This window comes from Seriola dumerili, unplaced genomic scaffold, assembly GCF_002260705.1.
Source record: "Seriola dumerili isolate Sdu_G_001 unplaced genomic scaffold, Sdu_1.0 BDQW01000219.1, whole genome shotgun sequence".
NCBI classification, from domain to species: Eukaryota; Metazoa; Chordata; class Actinopteri; order Carangiformes; family Carangidae; genus Seriola; species Seriola dumerili.
The window spans coordinates 1,583,193-1,604,902 of record NW_019174474.1 but is presented as its reverse complement, the minus strand read 5'-3'; the positions used below and the strand labels follow the sequence as shown (position 1 = coordinate 1,604,902).

At 39.5% G+C, this 21,710-nt stretch overlaps 2 protein-coding genes across 2 annotated transcripts; one reads left to right on the top strand and one right to left on the bottom strand.

The window, feature by feature from the left end:
• Nucleotides 1–1,351: 1,351 nt before the first annotated feature.
• On the top strand, nucleotides 1,352–14,010 carry LOC111228629 (alpha-protein kinase 3-like). The gene is made up of 17 exons (XM_022754621.1): nucleotides 1,352–1,479; nucleotides 1,824–1,847; nucleotides 2,192–2,313; nucleotides 2,811–2,928; nucleotides 3,058–3,551; nucleotides 3,582–3,719; nucleotides 3,870–4,426; nucleotides 7,047–7,260; nucleotides 8,647–9,474; nucleotides 9,949–10,096; nucleotides 10,654–10,781; nucleotides 10,879–10,914; nucleotides 11,022–11,296; nucleotides 11,407–11,495; nucleotides 11,600–11,817; nucleotides 11,906–11,954; nucleotides 12,059–14,010. The coding sequence occupies exons 1-17, from the start codon at nucleotides 1,352–1,354 to the stop codon at nucleotides 12,396–12,398; spliced, it is 3,906 nt and encodes a 1,301-aa protein (XP_022610342.1). The 3' UTR covers nucleotides 12,399–14,010.
• Nucleotides 14,011–14,056: 46 nt separating this feature from the next.
• On the bottom strand, nucleotides 14,057–20,838 carry LOC111228377 (sodium/nucleoside cotransporter 2-like). Its single transcript, XM_022754206.1, has 18 exons — nucleotides 20,812–20,838; nucleotides 20,488–20,567; nucleotides 20,328–20,404; nucleotides 19,830–19,921; nucleotides 19,483–19,672; nucleotides 19,224–19,365; nucleotides 18,849–18,962; nucleotides 18,086–18,160; nucleotides 17,881–17,961; nucleotides 17,678–17,758; nucleotides 17,362–17,487; nucleotides 15,826–15,956; nucleotides 15,558–15,726; nucleotides 15,181–15,378; nucleotides 14,977–15,058; nucleotides 14,785–14,883; nucleotides 14,565–14,670; nucleotides 14,057–14,460 (listed from the first exon to the last, which is right to left on the bottom strand). The coding sequence occupies exons 1-18, from the start codon at nucleotides 20,813–20,815 to the stop codon at nucleotides 14,343–14,345; spliced, it is 1,965 nt and encodes a 654-aa protein (XP_022609927.1). The 5' UTR covers nucleotides 20,816–20,838; the 3' UTR covers nucleotides 14,057–14,342.
• Between the last annotated feature and the right edge of the window lie 872 nt (nucleotides 20,839–21,710).

Genomic DNA, 21,710 nt, shown 5'->3' with positions numbered 1-21,710 from the left:
TAATTAATTGATTAAAAATTATTTAAGGTATTTGATGGATTTGAGGATGTGTTTTTTTGCTTATGTTTGCTACAAAGCTACATTTTATTTTTTATTTCATTGAACCTTTATTTAAATATTATATAATTATAATTTAAATACAATTATAAAATCATGAATACATTTTTTACACAATTGTAAATAATTGTAAGTAAAATGCAGTTTTATAAAAGATTTCATCCTAGAAATACACTAAATATCACTGTAAAACAACTCAAAAACTATCTAAAACCATAAAAATAGATAAGGCCAATCTTAAACAATAACATAAATAATACACTGATATTCAAAAATACCCTTACGCCATTAAATCAAAGTATAGATTTGGTCAGACAAGCCTGTTTTTTTCTAATTAATGTAAATGTGAACAGCAAAACATAGGGCCCCCAATATTTTGACCATGTGTTGCAATAGGAAGTGGGGGGAGATGTGTTTTAGCAACCCTTGAGCAAAGCATAGGACACAAACCACTGGCCGTCATCAGCCACGTCATGAATCATATTCTACAGACATGTTTTGCAAGTCAACATCCACTCCACTTCAGTGTCTCACTAAGATGGGACGGTCTTTATCCAACTTATTAAGATGGATCAAAACAAAGTCCAGTATGAGCACTGATGATTTTTAGGAATATGTTCTGGTTGAAATTGTTAGCTTTTATACTTAATTCAGTTTATTTTTTAGACTACTTTGCTAAGTCTAAAGTCTAGTTTGAGAAAATCTGATGTGCTCTTGCACCTATTTGTAGGCCTGCTATAAATAGGCCCCTGCTGGCAACACATGCATGTCTATGATAGGCAGTTACAGAGATATTCTTTACCAACTCTGGCTCCAAAGCAACACTGACAACATCTCAATGGTAAGTTGGAAAATTTACCAAGTTTTAATCTGACCAAGACACACTTAAATTATTTTCCTAACATATACAAATAAATAGCATGTTTTGGGGTTGTGTTTGACCACTAACAGCCCTTCCACAACCTGATAGCTGATCTATTTATAACTTGCTCCAACGCAAGTACTTTGCTTGGACAGAAAGGACAAGCACTGGGTCTGAATTGTGTGTGAGTTTTCTTTGAGCAAATATCGCAGAGAGTATCTAATACTGTCTTCCATCAATTTCCAACAGGTTTTGTTACCACTCTGAACTGCTTCTTTTTTTTTCTCTCCAGGGGTTTTTACATGGATAACACCATTAAGTTTGAGCCTTGAACTTTGACAAGCTTTGGACGTGAACACGGAGCAGTATTACACTGTGGGTTGAAACATTTATCTTGGATCTTACTTACTTTGTGAATTGCTTCAGTGGACAATGACTTCCAGAAGGCCAATGACACGCTCTTTTTCTGGCAATGGGAGGACAAGCAGCTTCAGTGAAGAGGAGGGCAGCTCTTCCAATGGCCGCAATACTTACCTTTCGAATGTTAGGCCTGAAAACAGGTAGACAGCCTCATATATAATCCATGTGTATGCAGATCATGTAAATCTTTGTTTTCTTGTGAAGCAGATTTGTATAACAGATTATGGTGGTCAAGAAAAAGCATCTGGGTCAGACAGATCAAGTAAAGAGGGAGTAATTGATGAAGCGAGTCACACCATTGACTTTTTTTTTACCATGTTCAGCACATTGTGGGTCAATCTACAAACCATGAGAATAATAATAAACTCCTTTTCACAAAGAGGAGGGCAGTTATGAAATCATTTTATTTAGGTGGCTTCCATATACGCAGATCTTATTAAATCATTGACGTCCCTTCATTTGCCTCTTCTCTGAATAGCTCAAGGTATTCTCACTACAGGCCAACGAGGTAATCCATGCTTTTAAAACATTCCTCCCAACTAACATCTTAACCACAAACACTGGTTAATCCCAAGAATGAAACCTACACACGTTTTAACAGTAATGTAAGTGTCCGGTTTGTCCAGTGTTGCGTTCAGTTTTAGTGATGAACAGTTTCAGTTTCAGTGTTGGATTGACAGCTTTGTTTTGCTTGATGTCTCACAAGTCTCTGTGTCAACGCTTTCATACTTTATTCACTACCAGAAAATTTCCATTAACATCTTTTCCTGAGTAAAAGGAATTTACTGCACTGAGATGTCACTGAAGTGTGAAACAAGACATTTACATTAATACATTGGTGTTTCCTTCCAGGAGCACATTGTGCAGCGTCATGGCTCAGCTCACTGAGGACATACAGCCGTCCTTTGAGACCACCTTGAAATCAAAGGCAGTCTCAGAAAACTGTAACGTGAAGTTCACCTGTGTGGTGTCAGGTAGGCCAATAGTGTACTTGGCATGCCTCTGTTTGTTGTTTTTCAGATTAAGTGAATAGTTTTGAATTGTTAGAGGTGTGAAGAGACAGGATGTGACTAATCTGGAAACAAATGAACATAACATGAGAATTCATTCGCACATTTATTCATCCTCAATTGCTCCTTAAAGACAACAGACAACAGAATACTCAAGCTGGTTTTTCAAGCTGTTGTCTGCAGGCAGATTGAATGGGTGGGCCCATCCAACAGCAGCAGCTGTTCCTATCTGACGCATCACAAACGTGATGCAACAGCCTAAGACACAATCATGCCAAAGCCTCTATACTGTGTTTTGTTTACTGTATAATTTTCTAATTACTTATTCACATAAGAGGATATTTAGCATAAACTGTCTCATGTTTGTAAGAAGTATACATAAATAGCACTTTTTGGCATGAGGAATGTGATGTTTATTACCCAGAGGCAATGAATTCCTTATAGTCGCTCTGTGTCTGTAGGTTACCCAGCTCCAGAACTGAAATGGTATAAAGATGATATGGAAATGGATCGGTACTGTGGACTTCCAAAATATGAAATTGGCCGGAATGGAAAAACCCACACCCTCCATATATACAAGTATGTAAGACAACCTTGCAAGATTAATCTATCTATTACCCTGTTTAAACTAGTAGCAATGCAGCAGTTTGTTTTAGGCTGCTTGTTTTATCACTGAGTACCTATAATGTAAAAATTTTCTGTTTTCAGCTGTACATTGGACGATGCAGCCATCTATCAGGCCTCAGCTAGTAATAGTAAAGGCATTGTCTCCTGCTCGGGAGTTTTGGAGGTTGGCACTATGAATGAGTACAAGATCCACCAGCGGTTTTTTGCCAAGCTGAAGCAGAAAGCAGAGAAGAAGAAGAAAGACTTGGAGGAGCAGACTAAGAAGCAAGATAAAACAAACACTCAGAGAGAGAAACCACAGAAAACCCCAGAACGTCCTCCAAGGAAGCGGCCTATTCTACCACCAAAGGAGAAGCCAGTGGTCAAGGAGCCCGAGGTTGGGGAACAAGTGGGAGCTGCTGCAGAACCTAATGGAGTTAGCTCGGAAGTCATGGAAACAGAAACTATCTCATCCACAAACAGCAGCCCGGAGAAGGAGGTACCTCCATCTGGGGAAACCTTGGCTAAAAAGAAAATAAAGATCTCAAATGGTGTAGATGTTGGGGTCTCCAACAGCAGTAGCAGCAGCAGTAGCAGTGGCAGAAGCCATATGATGGGAAATGGAGGTGAAAACTGTTACGATGGAGGAATCAGTTTGGCACAGTTTCTTGCAGAGACTCTCCAGTCTCAGTCTGCTGAGGAGAAACAGAACTCATCTCGAGTGGAGAAACCTAAAGAGATGAATGTACCTGTTGTAAATGACAGTAAAGAGACAGAGGGGATGCAGAAAGAGAGGGAAGAACAAGAAAAAGCAACAGAGGAAGAGTATGAGAGAGAGAAAAGGAGTGACGAGGACTTGGTCATAGAAAAAGAGATAGAAAGAGAACGGCTCTCTGAGATGTGGCATACAACAGACCACAGTAAACATGGCTCAGAGGTCAAACATCACAGCAGGGCTCATAAGGATCACGACCACCATAACATCCAGGCTTCCATCTCCTCTATGCTCCACACAGTCAAAGACTTCTTCTTTGGTAAGAGTAAGAAGGGCTTTCATGATCACATTGAGGACAGGGAGAGAGAGTTTGACCACTACTCAATTCAGCCTCCTCAACCGGAAACGCCGCCGTCATTTCGACTGCAACAGGAGTGTAATCCAGATGTGTACAAGCCTCTAACAGAGGATGTTGTGCCTATGGAAACAGATAAACCAAATGAGTCTTCAGGAAGTGTGTACATGGAACAGCCGTCAGTGTCATTGGAGACACATGAACATAAGCATGAAGACAGTGTTCTACACACAGACCTGACACCAGCTGATAAATTGCCACCAAAGAGCACAGAAGAGTCCACAAGGCAGAGTGTCAAGGAGGTGGAGGATGCTGCGGAGGCCATGGAGGTGTCTGTGGGGACAGGGAGCAGCAGTCCAGGCGAAGAAATACCATTGTCCGGGCTTCAAGTTCTCACTGAGGTACGTACAGTGGTGTTGCAGGTCAGCTGGCTGCCACTTGATAGTTATATATAGACTGCATTTGTGTGACAAGATGAGCTACTTAACCGCCAAGGCTTGAGCTTGTCATCTATGATATAGATTAGGCTTTGAGATGCTTCTGATTGTTAATGTGGTATATAAAAAGCAGGCGACGATTCGTCGTAAGATGTTATATACATGGGACAGTCAGACAATACAACCACTTTAAAACATACAGTATAATATCAGTGATCAGCCACTGTTGGAGTGAGTCACCCTGGCCATGTGAGGCTGAGGTTTTATTGCACCAGTAAAAAAAAAAAAAAAAAAAAAAAAAAAAAACACGTCCAGCCCAACAAGCCAAAAAAATAGTGTGGGAAACGTAGGGAAGCATAACAACAGGGCAACTTGCACTACATGTATGTGGGGGTGGGGGTTGTTGTGTGTCTACACTGCAAACTGAGATAGGATGGGGAGTATCTCAGATGTTTGGCTGCGCTGAGTGAGACACTAGTGCGTCAGAGATCATGATGAAACCTGAATGTCAGAAGTGGTTCTCATGTTACAAACAGGGCTCTGCATGACAGTGGGCTGTGTGGTCTGGATGAACGGTAGTAGAGTGAGTGCTGCGGCAGGTCTCAGCATGAAAGGAGGGCCTCGTCACATTGGACACATTCCTTACTGAACCCCAACCACCCCCACCCGGCCCATACCTTAAAATAAACCTCTTCCTCATCTAGAGAAGTGGGAGTAAGGCAGCACTTCTGTGTCCAGCTCGTCAAATTGTTTCATGTCGGTCGTGTGTGGAGGATTAGGGTTATCGTGATATGATAAATGCACTGTACAGTAAATGCCCATACAGTAAGAACGTGTATAGTGATACTTGGTGAATTTTTGCTGTATTTGTGGTTGCACTGATTTAGTCCAATTTGATCATGTGACTCTTGGCTTTTTAAGAGATACAACATTTACACAGAAAACCATAAAATCTTAGACTTTACCTGAAACTCATTTGACTCCTTTGTTTCCGGAGTGACAGTCGTTAAATATTATATATTATATATCTGATCATCAATCACTTATTAAAATCCAAATGTATCGTGACTCTATGAATTGCTTTGTTCAGTGAATTATAGCTACATTTAGCATTAACATCCAGTTACATGGTGCAAAATGACATGTGGAAAAGGGAAGTGAAGTCACTGTGTTTAAACTTGATCCACCTGCAGGGCAACTGTGTGTCCTTAAAGTGGAACTACAACTGTACCTTTGTTATGCTGGTGGTAAAACGTGAGACTTTATGGATGACTAAATAGAAGAAGTCAAACCATTTATATGAACAATGTTTTCTCACGCTTGTGACATCTATTTACACACAAGCGTGCAGTGATGACCAGAGCTTCATTTTTAGACTGAATGTGACACCAGTTCCTTTCCATTGAAAGCAACAACTTCTTTTTTTCTTAGTAGTCACTGCTAGCCAAACATGTTGTCACGAGGCGGCACGTGGCTTCATTGCGCTTCTGCATAAATGTTAATGGTGTAAACCACAAACGCAGGGGCAGTAAGGGGAAAAACCATACACTTGCATTTATAGTTCAAAGCTTTACCTATAAATGGTCCCTTCAGCACTATGCATACTGAAATTTCAGTTCATAATTTCGCAATTTCACATCAAAGTCAGGTAACGTTCTCCTTCGTCAATCACAGTTTAGTGTTGTCAGTAGCTTGATGATTAATGCAAAATGCTCACAACAGATTTGTGTGAAACATAGATGTTATGACTGGACTTCTTACTGTGAGACTGCCCAGCAAGTTCAGTGTGTAAACAGCATACCCGTGTCAAATGTGGGAATTCCCCTGTCCATGTTTCAACACAAGACACAGAGTACACAAGCAAAATCCAAATTAAACACTGTGGTAGTTTGTTTTTGACATAAATGTTAAGTGAAGTAGTTCAGTAGTTCAGTTACGACTTAATTTGGAAAAACAAAACTAAAAAAGATAAACCCTGTTTGTTTAACAGACATACATTTTATTGGACCCTTGCATGTGTAAACACTTGGTTTCAGCCACGTGACATGAGGTAAAGAAGTTCCTGAAATAAGCTGACAGGTCATAAAACACAAGAATATACTGACTTGCTGTAGCTGTTCCACACATTTTCTTTTTAACTATTTACTGTTAACCTATTAACTAATAATTGATTAATGCTGGTTACAGACTGACTTTAGCGTTCTTCCTGTCTATTGGGGATATAACATTGCATTGTTATATTAAGTGTGTCAGAATCTGTCTTTGTCACTGTTTGTGACAACTAATAATTGATTTATGGTGTAGCAGTATCACACTCTCAAAGGTCACTGCAGTACGTTTGCCATAACAAGCTTCTTAAAATACTTTTTAACACCTGAATGTGACACTGAATTTTTTTTTTTTCCATTAAGTTGTACAGTCTCTTTGCCAACAACACATCAAACTGGCAACAATATTTTGCATGCATAAGAAGTAAAACTAACGATTGTGTTTCATGGGATTCATTTTGAAAGATAAACAATGCTATAGCTGCAACTGCAGGTTTTGAAGTACCAATGTTTTTTTTTTGTTTACTTTCCTTCAGACGGAAGACAAAGATTCTCAAGTAGTCTCAGTTATCAGCAAGGTTCCTGTAAACCAGCAAGAGCCAGATTGCCTGGTAGTTTCACCACGGCCTGATCACCAGGCTGCAAGAGATGCCTCCTCACCCAGGGAAGATATATCTGTCTTACCACTGACCAAAACCCCTTCTGAAGAAGGAGAAGAGCAGCTGAGTATTGATAAGATGGGCGAAGAAGGTAAACCTGACACAGTGGAAGGGCTTTCTTTCAATAAGTTGTGTGAGGAGGAGAAAGCTGAAGTGAAATCAAGCAAACAGCCGTGCTCAGATATAAACAGATCTGAGAACACTGAATTAACAACACCTTCACTGGAAGAAAGAATAGAACCATGTGAGTCTAAAACACCAGATCAGGTGCTTTCTCCTCTGCCTGCTGTGGTAGCAGACACTGCAGAGAAAGATTATGTAAAAGAAGAGGCCAAATGTACTTCACTGGTTCAGGAAATGAATGTAGGATTTCCGCCTAGTGAAGCCCCAGATAGTTTAGAGAACGTTGACCTAAAAATACAGCCTGAATGCCCTCCTTCTACCGCAGAGGAAAGTGCAGATGTCCACAATCTCAGTGCAATACCGAGTTCAAGTTCAGGTTTTACAAGCGGTGAAGAGAAAAGTGACTTGAAAGATGTAGTGAATTCTGTTTTGGAGGAAGGCGTAGAAGTTAACTTGTGTAACGATCTAAACACACAAGAGCAGGCAACTTTAGAAGGTGAGAACACAGAAACAAGGAATGAGTGTTTACAGTCTGATGTGGAGACAGAGAAGAGAGTAGAGGAGTCGGATGAATCAAAAATAGTTTCAGTAACACAAAACGAGGGAAGCAGTGCTAATGTTTTGGAGGAACATAATGAAATTGCACAGCCTGACGGTGGTGAGACACAGCTGGGTTGGCCCTCAGAGAATATTCCACAAATCCAAATATCTGTTATTGAAGACACACCAGGTATTAAACCAACTGTGCCAGATGTAAACCAAAATGAACATTTTGTAATCCCAAAAATTGAAATAATGGAGCCTGAGCTCAAAGAGTGCACTCAGCCACTAACTGTTGTGGCACTCAGTGAGCCAGAATCAGAGCCTGCTCTTTTACAAAAACATGATGCAACTTATGTGTCAGAGATAATTGTCCAAGACCAGAGCATGACTGATTCTCCACACTCACTGCCCACAGAGAAAGGTATGCAAAATGATTATAACCTCTCCCTGGCACAGAAAGTAAAGGAAGTTGCACAATTAGATGACGAGACAGAAATGCTTGAGCAGGAGCAGCCACGCGTGAAGAGCAGTGAACAGCTCCCTCAGATGGACTATGCATCAATTCCTGTTATAAATGTTTCATGTACTGATGACAAGGAGAAGGATGCATTTGTAAATGCCCATGTTTCACATACACTGCAGCCTTTTGAAACTCCAACGGTGCCTTTGTTTGTGGTGCCACCAATCTCTGTAACTTGTCATGAAAGTGATCCTGGACTAAGACTGCACACACACAGTGAGTGGACAGAGACAGAAACTTCAGCTACCACTCAAAGGGGAACAAAGCATGATGTTGATATTCCTATGACAGCGAAACCTGAAAAAGCAGAGAGTAGAAAACAGAACCTTGAAGAAGTGTCAGACAAGAGTGTAAAAGAGAGCACTCCCTCTTTGCTATTGGAAGCTCCACTACCAAAGGTCGGTGACAATGTGGTGTCAATCAATAAAACAGCGGAAGACAACATTGTTCCTGAAAAGAAAAATAAGATAAAACCTCTTAAAGAGGCCAAGATAGAGAATTCTGTGTCTGTTGAGGACCCCCAGAAAAACAGATGCACTGTTGAGCGACTCAGCTGTAAACCCCCGGCACATCCATCACTGAGTCCAGCCAGTCTTCGCAAATTCATGCCCAAGGCTGCTCCAGACTCAGACAGTGAGGCTGTGACGGCTGTCCCTGTGATCACTGTGGGTGATCGTCAGAGTGACAAGGCAGATGAAGATCTCAGCGGAGGCTCAACACCAACATCATCCCTCTCCTGTGAAAGCAGTCCCCGGCTGAAACGCAGAGACAGCCTGTCGCTCATACGCTCCGCCACACCTGAGGAGCTAGCCTCCGGAGCTCGCCGTAAAATCTTCATCCCAAAAGCTAAAGACGATGGAGAGGGAGCAGTGTTTGGTGTGCTCGACACTCAAGGCAAGAAGGAGACTCCCTACATGTCCCCCAGCCAGGCTCGCAGAGCAGCATTACTACAAGCTTCCACGGGACAAAACACCCCACCAATGGAGAGGCGTTCTCCACTACTGAGCCGCAGAAAGGCCACCTTGGAGGTGCCAAAAGTGGTGGAGGAGACTCCAAAAGACGAGCCAGTCACCAAGAAAGAGGAGAAACCAGCTGAAAAGAAGCTAGATCCTTTGAAAGGTAAAAGTCCCAAAAGATGGATTTTTTTTTTATCTTGTTAAGATATGTTGTGTGAACAAGAGGGAGGTGAAAGTTCTGGATGTTTTCCAATAAGATCTGTATCAACTTGTTTGAACCATGTAGTACGCTGTTATGTAAAGACTTACTTAACTAATTAATATAAAACAAAAAATATAAATGCAATATGGATAAATACTCAGGCTCTTTTAAGTGATTAGCTGTTAAATGACAGTCTACAATGTAACATATTTGACTTGTTCAACTTTTTTTCGCCTAGTTTTCACAAAATATATCACAATACAAATGGTCCTATGAGATTCCGTCCATATTTTTTTAAGTTTGTCAACATGATCATCTGATCAGTACACTGGCACTTGAGGAAGTGGAAACATTAGAAAGTCTCTACTCTCGAGTGCAGTATTTCATTACCTCGGGCCCCTTGTTGGGTACTCCCTCTCTCTCATGCGCCACCAGCTCCACAGGTCATCCGTAAGATCAGGGGAGAGCCGTTCCCAGATGCCTCGGGACACCTGAAGCTGTGGTGCCAGTTCTTCAATGTGCTCAGTGACTCCACCATTAAATGGTACAGAGACGAGGAGGAAATACTAGAGGTGAAGAGAAGGTAAATCCTCTTCTTGTGCCACACTAACCACCTGTAAAACTAATCAACGGCAATATCACAGCGTTGTTATAGTTATTATTATCTTAATAATATCACCTTTTTCACAGCTGTTATTCTGAGGATTTCCAGCCAACACGACTGGTAAAACTGGGCAGGTTCTAAAAGTGAAACAATAATGCCACAATGATGAAAAGGATTTTTTTGGGGGTCTCAGAGTGCATCCCATGGCCATCTGTCATTCTCATATTCTCACTGCAGAGACATCCAGCACATGTGACTGTGAACCCCACAGCTGTGACACAGAGAGGTGAATCTCTGGCTAGACACCGAAACTGTAACTTGACACGATATTTTTCCCATCTCCAGGGGGCATTAAAAGTCTATATATGTGCTATTGGTTGCTGTGTCAGCAGACTGCGACCACACATCATAATCATTTGTCTCACAGTGACACCGTGTGGACTGTTGTTGAGTCTTTGAAGTTAGGTGTTTACAAATGTGACGAGCCAGTTAACTCAACTTGACGTGTTCGTGTTTTTCCCCTTTTTGTCCTCAAGTGGAGGTGATGAAAGCCAAGTGGCCTTGGCTATTGTGCTGGCATCCAGCCAAGACTGTGGGGTATATGGCTGTACGATCAAGAATGAATACGGGAGCGATACCACTGACTTCCTGCTCAGTGTAGACAGTAAGACACAGAATTCTTGGAGAAATCAAGTTTGGATTCTAAATCGAACAATAACAGTCATGCTTTCCTGAGTCTTTGTGTTTTTTCCGTCTTACAGTTCTGTCTGAGATACTACTAAGAGATGATTTGGAAGGTAAATTTCTCTGTTAGTAATGTACTGCAGGTATATATTACATATATATTAAAAAAAATTTTATAAATCCTTGCTCATTGTAAATATATATTTCTGTTTTTCTTTAGTCGGAGAGGAGATCGAGATGACCCCAATGCTGTTCAACAAAGGCCTGGCTGACTGTGGAAACTGGGGTGAAAAGTTCTTTGGCCGCATCATGACTGAGACAGTGAACATCGGGGAGGGCTGCGCTCACAAAGCCAGCAAAGTGAAGGTTATTTATGGCTTGGATCCTGTCTTTGATTCTGGAAGCAACTGCATCATTAAAGTTCAAAACCCCATCGCCTACGGGACCAAACAAGAGAGCAACCTTACAGAAAGGAATCTAGAGATTTCTAAGCAAGTGAGTAATGGATTTATTTCCTGATCTCTATCTCTATTGCTGCCAATAAATTCTCACTGATAATAATTGCAGTACGTGCACCTGATTGAATAAATTCTTTCTGTTGCCAGGAATGCAAAGTCCAAAACATGATTCGAGAATACTGTAAAATCTTTGCAGCTGAAGCAAGAGTTATTGAGAACTTTGGCCATTCTCTAGAGTAAGTACCACACTAATTATACAATAACTTTGATCATTTATGCCTATTAAAATGTATAATACCGCTTGTGATCAACCCACTGTGTTTTTTTGTGTTCCCCCCAGAGTGATTCCTCAGTATCTGATGTACCGGCCTGCAAACTCTGTGCCATATGCTACAGTGGAGGCTGATCTCGCAGGTGTCTTCCTCAAGTATTGTATGATGGATCCTAAAGGCAGGCTGATTACACGAACCACTTCTGAGGTGGAGCAGAAATGTAGCACCTTCCAGCACTGGATCCATCAGTGGACACATGGCAATTTACTCGTCACCCGGCTAGAGGGTAAGCCACACAGACAAGGTGATTAAAAAGAAATCATCTATGAGTGGGAATAAAAATATGAATAATCCTCTTTGATTTGTATTTGCAGGTGTTGAAGCGAAGCTTACTAATGTTAGAGCTGTGACCAAGTCAAAAGGGTTTGTATTTGATACATTCAAATTATTGATATATTCATTACATGCAAATGTTATTGGTCTATGCAATGGGAATAGCTAGAATAAAGCTGTCCTCTGTATTACAGATACCAAGGATTAACTGAGTATGGCTCTCCTGAAGTATTCGAACAGTTCCTGACACAGCATCAGTGCAACTACTACTGTGGACTTCTTGGCCTGCGCCCCCTGAAGTCTATGGATAGTCTGCTGCAGCCTACCAAGATAAAGGGCTCCAGGAGCCCCCTTCTCAACCGCAAGTTGGGCTCTAACAGCCCACAGCTGCAGCGGAAAGGACAGAGCCCTCAATTGTCTAGAAAGGCAAATTCTAGCCCAAGGGTGACAAGAAAAGTTCAGGAGCCAGAGAACAATAAATCAGACACCAAACCCAAGTCTGCAGAAACTGTCAATGCTCTTGAAATGCCGTAGGAAGAAGGCCTTCCTGTTTTAGTGCTTTTAATGGTTAATTATTACCTGTTTCTTTCCAGTTACCAAAGCCAGCAAGGACATGAGGAATAAGAGTAATGAGAAAAAGACTAGTTTTTTGACCTGACTTGTCAAAAAAAAAAAAAATACTGTGAATTTCTCAGTCGCCATCACACCTATCCTACATCCATTTCCCGGCTAGTCAGTTAACTTCTTAATATAGTTAACTAGGTTTATGGTGTGTTTATGTTTGGAGTTGGCTCAAGGTTTTTGACCTTATACAGCAAATTCAGTGTTTTTTACTGTTAGAGAATGAAAAACAACACTGGGCCACATTAGAGTTGACACTATTAACTTCACCTCAGAGTCTTACCAGCTCTATGAATGGATGTCAACATTTTAAGGACTGTTGAGTATGAAATGCGACCACAGCCACAGAGGTGATTGAGGTAATGTATCCTTATTAAACACACATGTTCATCTATGATGTACAGTATGTGTGTAGGGTATAAGTTTATTTTGGAGATGTTATTTGTGGTTAACATTAGAAATGCATATGCAACATTACTTTACACAGCAAAGTCGAGCTGATGCTGTGGAATGACAGCACCAAGATGTTTGTGTGCACTTTGTTTTTGGCATTACTTTTTAGTAGTTATTGAGTACTTGTATCTTTTTATTATAGAGGTCGTCTGTGTCTTTAATCGGTCCTCTGTCAGTATTTCAGAAAATATGCCGGCGAATGCCTCTGTCAAAGCTGTAGGCAATAAGGGTCTTACCATTGAACTCTTAACTATGGCATGCTTATGCTCATTGACATGCGAACACATGAGCCAGCACAGAGGGCTGCTGAATGAGGTCCATACAGTTATTTGGACCTGTACTATGGACTGTGGGATAAAAGCACACTGAACAAAATAAACAAAAGAGCAGAGGACTTAGGACTTTTAGATGCCTATTGATCACTTAGTAAGGCTCCCTGTGTGAAATCTGTGAAGTTTTACAACAACTGAAAATCACCTTTTGCTGAACAATACAGCTGTAAGTTTTTGGTCAACAGAAACCAGACCACAAACACTTTCATGGACTTTGGGATTAGAATAAGAATAAAAACTATTCAGTTATCATGTGGGTTTCCACAGGTATTCATGGTTCAGTTCCAACAGAAACCAGTTCCCTTTTACAAAAAGAGACATCACCTCTTCCCTTTGACAAGAAATCTTCAGGAATTTCTACATAAGTGAAAGTCCTCAAAGAAGTCCGAATAGCCACTGTTAAACTGCTGCTGTTACTTAATTGCATGAAGCCTTATTAATGAAAGAAAACATAATTTCTAGGAGAAATATTTGAAATGGAGTTGAAATATTTGAAAAAGCAAAATAAGTGTGGTGTCATGCAAACAAAGTGTTGCATAGTGTTTATGTGTACATAAAGTCAAAGGACTAAATATCTGAACTAGTGTGAAGAAAAATAGTAAATGTGTGAAGGAGCGTGTGAATGAGTGAGTGAATGAATAAATGTGTGTTTACAATGAATGCTGTCTTTGGTATGTTACACCATGTCAGCTCAAGTTTTTTTTTAAATAAATGTTTAAAACATTTGTGTCCAAGCATGATTCGCATTTTTTTTTTTAATACTTGCCTGCATGTATAATTATCAATAACAAAAATAACTGAGTCACTCAACTTTATTTGAAATATTTACATTGTTTAAACCGTTGATGTCTGAACATTTCCTGAGGTACATTGCTTAAGGTGTGTCCTTTTAATCTTTGGCTTTAAATAAAAACCAATATCTGAATTAATTTACAATATAATACATGAACGATACATTCAGCTTGAAACAATATGCATATAGGCTTTACATTTTTACATTAACTGTGACACAAATATATAAACATGGAGAGACTGCAGTACAAAAACAGACACTGATGTGCATATTTCTCCTCTAATTACAAAGTCCTTCAGAAAGACCGCAACACTGACAACATTTAGAGAAAAACATAGTGGCATTTGCTACGCTGCTCCAAGAGCCTTCAAATGAGATGGTCCCATTGTTTACAGTGCTGCAAAAGAATTAATTTAAACACATTAAAAAACTAATTTATTCCTGTGTGTCACTAATTTTTCGCAGTTAATCAATGTTTTTACTGAAAATGTAAATGCGTACCTTTGAAAGAGGTCCTGACAGCAAGTTTGAACGTTTATATCTGTGGCATTGAAAGCAGACTCTTTGAACAGCCCCACACAGTCCAATTGAGGATCAAAAAGGATTCCTGAGACACAAAGTTAGAGCTACTCGGTTAAACCGCGCTGCAAGATGCTCCTCAGATGCTCCTCAGATGGACTAAAAACAAATGCTTGAGATATAAAAACTCAAAAGCTCTTACCTGCAATGCAAGCGTTGACAAGAGATACACAAGTCCCAGTGATCATAGCTCTAAACACTAGAGACGAGATATCACCTTTTCTTGATGGGCATATAGAGGCTTTGGTAAAAGAAAATACTATGTGTCAAAAAGCATTACTGACACAGTACCATGTAGCAGGACAAACATGTGACAGGATGTTAAAATACTTACATAGGCCACCGATCACAATACCCAGTGAGCTAAAGTTGGCGAACCCACAAAGAGCATAAGTGGTGATTATTTCTGATCGGACCTGTAACAAGGCAAAACAAAACGTTAACATTAACGTTTTCTTTTGTGCAGTGCTCACAAATTTATACTTGTAGCCCAACAACACTGTCAACATCCAAACTCCAAGTAAGGACATTTACTCACAGATATCCATTGTCTTTCACCTCCAACGATTTCATCAAGTCCATTCATTCTGTTGTCCTTCAGTTCAGATAATTTCCCATAAGCAACAAACTCATTGAGGAAGAGCTTTGTGCCAATTAGTTCAGCCACAGTGAAACTCTCATCATATGGTACCCCCATCATGAAGGCCACGGGCATAAACACGTACGAGCAAATTAACTATGAACACAGACAGGCAACAGTTTACTTGGATATTGTTAGGCAGAAATAAATGTCAGGATAATTAATTACATTTTGAAGTTATCACAAGATAAATTAATTAAATTCTAAAACACTAAAAAGTTATCATCATTATCAAAATGTTACAATCAAGTTATCAGTCTTTTGCTAAATCGTACCTGAAATGTGATTGCGGGATATCCCACCATTCCTCCAAGCCAACTCAAAGCTTGATTTATGAACCCGAGGATGGCCAGAAAGGCTATCAAGTTTGCTGCAATGTTAGCAACAAGACCTATTGAAGCAGATGCTCCATTGCTAGCGGCCTCCAGGATGTTCCGTTCATCTCTAGGGTGTTTAAAAAAAAAAAAAAGTCCTTTAACTAAATCACAAAAGCAGAAAAAAGAAAATCATGAAAGGATTTAGAAGAAACGAAGAGGCACACACCCACAAGCCACTTTAATGTTCTTCTCTGACTTGAAGGGACTCTCCTCTGTCTCTGGATAAGACAGCTTGGAGATGGCCAAGGCACAAGGAGCAGCCATCACAGAGGCTGATATCAAGGAAGATGCATCAATCTGCAAAATACAATGGCACATCATTTAAATCAGGGCACTGTGATGGAGTTACTGCAACGACTAGCAATTGAAACAGCATTTGACATTTGCATGATGCGAAGATTTAACTGTTGTTGAAATAATTAAACTTTTATCGTGTTTTTTGTTTCAGCTTTAAAACACTATTACTTTATTTCTTAAAGTTGGTATTAATCTAAATGTAATGTCTTTGCAGCTTTCTTCAGAAATAAAATAACTACCACTCGATCAGATAGACTATAACACCAAGCATGTTAGAGACAACTGTCGTCACTCTGCTAATTGTGCCCTTTATCATGTGCCCAGCAGTTTCTTAAGGTGGTCTTTGACTGCTTGTCAGCAGAACTACTGCACATTATTACCCTCTCCCTACAGACTGGCTTCTTTCCCTTGACCTTAAAAGCTGTTTTGGTTCAGCCTGTTCTGAAGACGAGCACTCTTTATGATGGTAACATGAATCTCTATTGAGCAAAATACTGATTTAACTTTAGGTACCAGACTTTACTGGCTCCAACTGAAGGAACATGGGTCGGGCTCTCTGGCACAGTTCTGGACAGGTTGAGGTCTCGCCTGATAGTGTGAGACTACAGTGGGGAGTTCTGTTTAGAAAGAAGAACATTTTCCTTTGGTGCTTCAGTCCTGGGTCTTTTCTGTGTGTACATGCTACCAATAATTTAAGCACGGACAAAACAGAGATTTTCTTCATGGGGCAACAGTGAAATACACATTCATGATTTGGTTTACACTTGTCTTGATTACTGTGTTACACTGTTCACAGCCCCTCTGGGTTCAGAGTACTGCACCCACGATCCTCACCAATGTAAAACTGAGTGCACACATCACCCTCGGACTAAAATCTCTCCACAGACTGGGACCATAGAATTAATTTCAAGCTGTTTGTCATCGTTTTCAAATCTGTCCACCTACTCACTCCAGACAACAGCACTGGCCTCACAGTTTATGATCTGAACAAATCCCTGAGCTGTGCTGTCACTGTCACATTGACCAATTGGCAAAAGTGACATTAGCTACATTAGTTTGGTTTATGTGGCCACAGACTCTGAAGCAGTTTCCCTCCATCATAATATCATAATAAAGGGAGACTGCTCCAAATGCATATCGGGGGGACCGGCTAATATTATACAGATATTATAATGTGCACCTTGCTTATGACTTTTAAAAGAAAACTTAAACCTCCATTCACCTAGGAGAATCTAATCTTCACTCTGTTTTACAAACACAATGTAAACAGTTACTCATTACAAAAATCTTCTATTCTAACCTACTGCATCTCTCTGTATGAAATGTGCAATATAAATATAGTTCTATTATTATTGTTATATGTACATATGTATTATGTGCAGGTATAAAAACAGCTTCATCTCACCCCAAATGAGATGAACGCCCCCATGACACTGCCTGCAATTGTGGCAAATCCACCAGTCATAACAGCATGGATCTCAGATTTGGTCATGTCCCTCAAATAGGGGCGGATCAGCAGCGGAGCTTCAGTCTGATGCACAAAAAACACAATGTAAAGGTAAACAAGCAGAGTAACTAGTTTTGTTGTTTTTTTTTTTACTCCAGTTATTAATGATCACGCTAACCCAATCACAAAACTAAAATATAGACATTCAAACTCATGAAATTTCAAAGCAAGACAAAGATAGTGCAGCAAAGACATCAAGCCTTGCCCAGATTACCTGCCCAACAAATATATTGCCTGCCACACTCAAGGTCTCTGTGGGAGAGGTTCCCATCGTTATCTGCATTACCCATGAGATCTGTGTGGACAAAAACACATGGCTCGTGGTCACAGTATATCACTGCAAGCGTAAGCAATATACACCTACACATACAGGAACATGTAAGATATTGTGACGTACATGTTTTAGCCTTGCCTTACCTTCAATATGAGCCACTGCATTATTCCCAAAAAGTAAAGGACTGACATCACACTGCTGAAGAACACAACAATGGGCAAAGCCTAAAGATGAAATCACAAAATTAGAGTTAAAGACATTCAATTTAATAATAAATAAATAAAATAATGTGTAATCTCGGTTACATGAAGAATAAATTGTCCTTAATAATTGTGTAAATCCTCTTACTTGAAAGGCAAAAATGTCTGCAATTAGATCCCCAAAAACAAATGAAGACCCTTCTTTGGTGTAGTCGAGGAAATTCTGTAATTATCAGACAAAGAAGAAAGATGGGTTATTATATAATTTCAAATGATTATTTATTCCCTCACACCATTATTTATTATATTAATGATGCAATTACTTAATCATTTACATTTTACAATAGGAACTAAAGCAGCAACTTAGAGACAGTGGGCTGAACCACACATTAAAAAGTGATTAACAGACCACGCCCCTGAGTGCACATTCTGCTGATTCAACCCTTGGCTGAGGCAGGAATAAGGAGGGAATAGTCTAATAAAGCAGCTCTAAAGATAAGCATGTATGATCCACTCAGATAAAGAATATTATGAGCTACTAGATAAAGAACACTGTGTAATACAAGTAAAGAGTGTTATGTAAACCAAGAGTTTCGGGATATGATGTGACAGGAAAAAATGCTGGATAACACATTTCACAGAAATAATTCTCTTGTTATTCATTAGGGTTTTTTTGTTTGTTTATATTTTGGTGTGTTTCATATACATCTGAAAAAAAATTATATTTTTGGATGTTATTAATAGTACTATATAAATAAATAGTATTGTTATTTATAATGAACAACTATAAGGTAATGGGAGTGATCATTTCTAATTAAAAAAATCTAGTAAGATACAACTTTCTATACACCTTCTTACAAACAGAGAGTTAATCATTTACTTTACAAAATGAAAACATTCAAATGTAATACCTGCACTTGTTTTCCAAGCCATTCAAAAGCAATGAGTCCAGGCTGTGTTCTTATAACAAAAAGGCCAACACAGAACTGCAGCCCGAGACCCCAAAACACAGGCCTCCATGATATCTGAAAAGATTTTTAAAAAAAGAGTCATTTGAGAATCATTGCATTGGGGAGTATCCATAAAGTCTTGTGTTATCGGTAGGAAGCACCTCTGTTAAACCTTAAGATGATAGAGGTACAAGGCCAAGTGATATCCAAAGTCTCAGCAAAACAGACTAGAGATAAGTTGAGCGATAACACCCCAGGCATGTTTCGAAACAGATGTCACCACAGTAATTAATCATCCTTGAGTGGAGTCACTGGTCGACTCAGTGTAAAACTCACCGCTGTCCTGTGTGCTGAGAAGAGGAAAACAAGCACGATGAACATACACACACCCCCGAACGATATAAGCCGCTCAGGTTGCTGGCTCGTGTCCAAGATGAGCCACACCACGAGCAGGACCACAACCGCTAAGATGAAAACCCTGTAAAACACAATGAAAAAAATAAAAACACACACCTTCACTCATTAACAGACTCCATTGTGAGTAGCTCTTCATCACACCAAGGACAATGCAACTGAAAGCATGACGTCCACTCACCATTTCATCCATTTCAGGTTTGATTTAAAGCATCTGACCGCCGGTCTGAAACACCGACTGATGCTTTCTCCTTTGTACTCTTTCAAAAGATCATATGATTTAGCAACAACAGCCAAACTGGTTAGGACTACAAGAACGATGGCCCTCTCGAAATTCAATACACAGGCTGCAATGAAGAATGCCACATAACCTAAAGAACAAAAAACAGTGCTTGGTCAAAAATCGTTGTCAGTATTCACGTGATTACTCCTACCTGGTCATTGCCTTCTAAATAAATATCATAAAACCTCAATAAACTGCTATATGCTGTAAAAATTTAACCCAAATGATCAGATTTTTAACATTACCTGCTCCAAGTATTCCCAGCACAATGCATTTGAAGATTTTTGAGTGAGACTTGATGTAATCCTCAGTGGCATTAATCGGCTTGGTAACTTGGCTGAAGTCCAGAACAAAAATTAGAAGGTCCAATTCTGAACAACATATACTGTTTCAAATATCCTTCTGTTGAGTGAATAAAAAATGTCTCTCTTATTACTTTATAGATTCATTTTCAAGTAATGGATATTTGCCCTAATATTGTTGATTTTTTTGCATTAAATTCAATCAAATCTCAACACACAGGAAAATAAATCTCACAGAGATTACAGCAGCACAGAAAACAGGTGCACAGATTTTGCGTTGTATGTATAATATCAAGCTTACACATTTCTATTTACATACGGTATAAACCATATCAACATTGCAGAGGCATAATGCTGTACACCTGCTGTGTTTCACCCCCAATAGAACAAATACTACTTTTGTTTTACAAAATGTGATTACTTATATTTGAACTGACACACCTTAGGTATGATCCCAATCCCTTTTTAGTCTCTTTAGTCTGCCCTCTGATGCTGTTAGTATCAGTAATGATGTCCTCCTACAAAAATAAAGACATTTTTACTTTTTTTAAAAAATGATCATGTTGTGCCATTTTCTTTAAAAATGAAAGATGACACATACCTCTATTTCAAAAGCCTGGTTGACCACGCCATTTCCATTGGTGTGGGATACATTTTTCAGCTGGACACCGTCGATTTCGGCTGAAAAACAAAAAAATTGTTTACTTCTGTGCAGGAGCGTTGAGGAAAGCAGCTTCAGCTTGAACAATCAGCAATGCCAAACAAGTAACAGGCAGTCTCTCTGTGTACTCTGAGATAAAAGAAACTTAAAATAAATCCACAGAGTCCTGGAGGCTTATCTTGTGAAGAGTGGTGAACAAAAATACCAGTTCACAACTGCAAAACAAATGGCTTAATTCAAGGAAAAGAAGAGCTAATGGCTTACTCATTGTGAGTCCTCCTAAACCCGGCTGTGAAGTGCCGTTCTGTAAAAAACACAGCGGGAAAATATACTCTGCCCTCTATGAAAAATCTTATCATTAATTAACAGACAGACACGTTACGTGCTGCTCTGATCTTTCTCACGAGTACATGACAGTGTCATTATGCAACAGATTTTTATTTATGAAGTTGCACTTGACTGGACGTGATGTTGGCCAGGTTCATCATTTGCTAAATGATAAAATGGGAATTTTTCCTCAGCAGTAAATCGATTGGAGATGACTCGGAGCCTGAAAAGCTGATACATGATAATACAAGGCATTAAAGAATGTGGTGGTTCGATCATGAATGAGTTTATCTGTTGAGCTTGTGCTCCACATCATACAAGTCATACAAGGTCTCCTATTTATAAAGAACAAGAATAAATTTGTCACAAGGATGTGAATCAACAACATGATGAATGTTACTAAACCACAAAACTGAATCACACTTATTCTGTAATTTCAGAAAGTGTAGCTCACATTACTCAAAGCCAGGAATGTGAAAACTTGTATTTCTAGAACAAAACCTTGTCTCTTTGAATGACGAATGAATGATGTTCTGAAGAATGAATATATCAAGTACTCACTGTACTATCAGATAGCCTTGAGATCAGTTATGGCCATTTTGTGGTCTATTAAATATATAGCAGTGCAATTACCTTTCAGGGTTAAAATTCATGATTGGAAATAACAGCAGCTATTTGTTCCACTTACTGCGTTTCAAATTTGATCTTCTCTCGCACAAAAAACAAATGTCTGATTCAAAAATACAGTTATTCCACAGTTCATAACACTCAGTGTGTGCTCAGTCGGTCTGGATGAAGGTGATAAACATTAATTCTTGTTTTAAAACCACAAGACA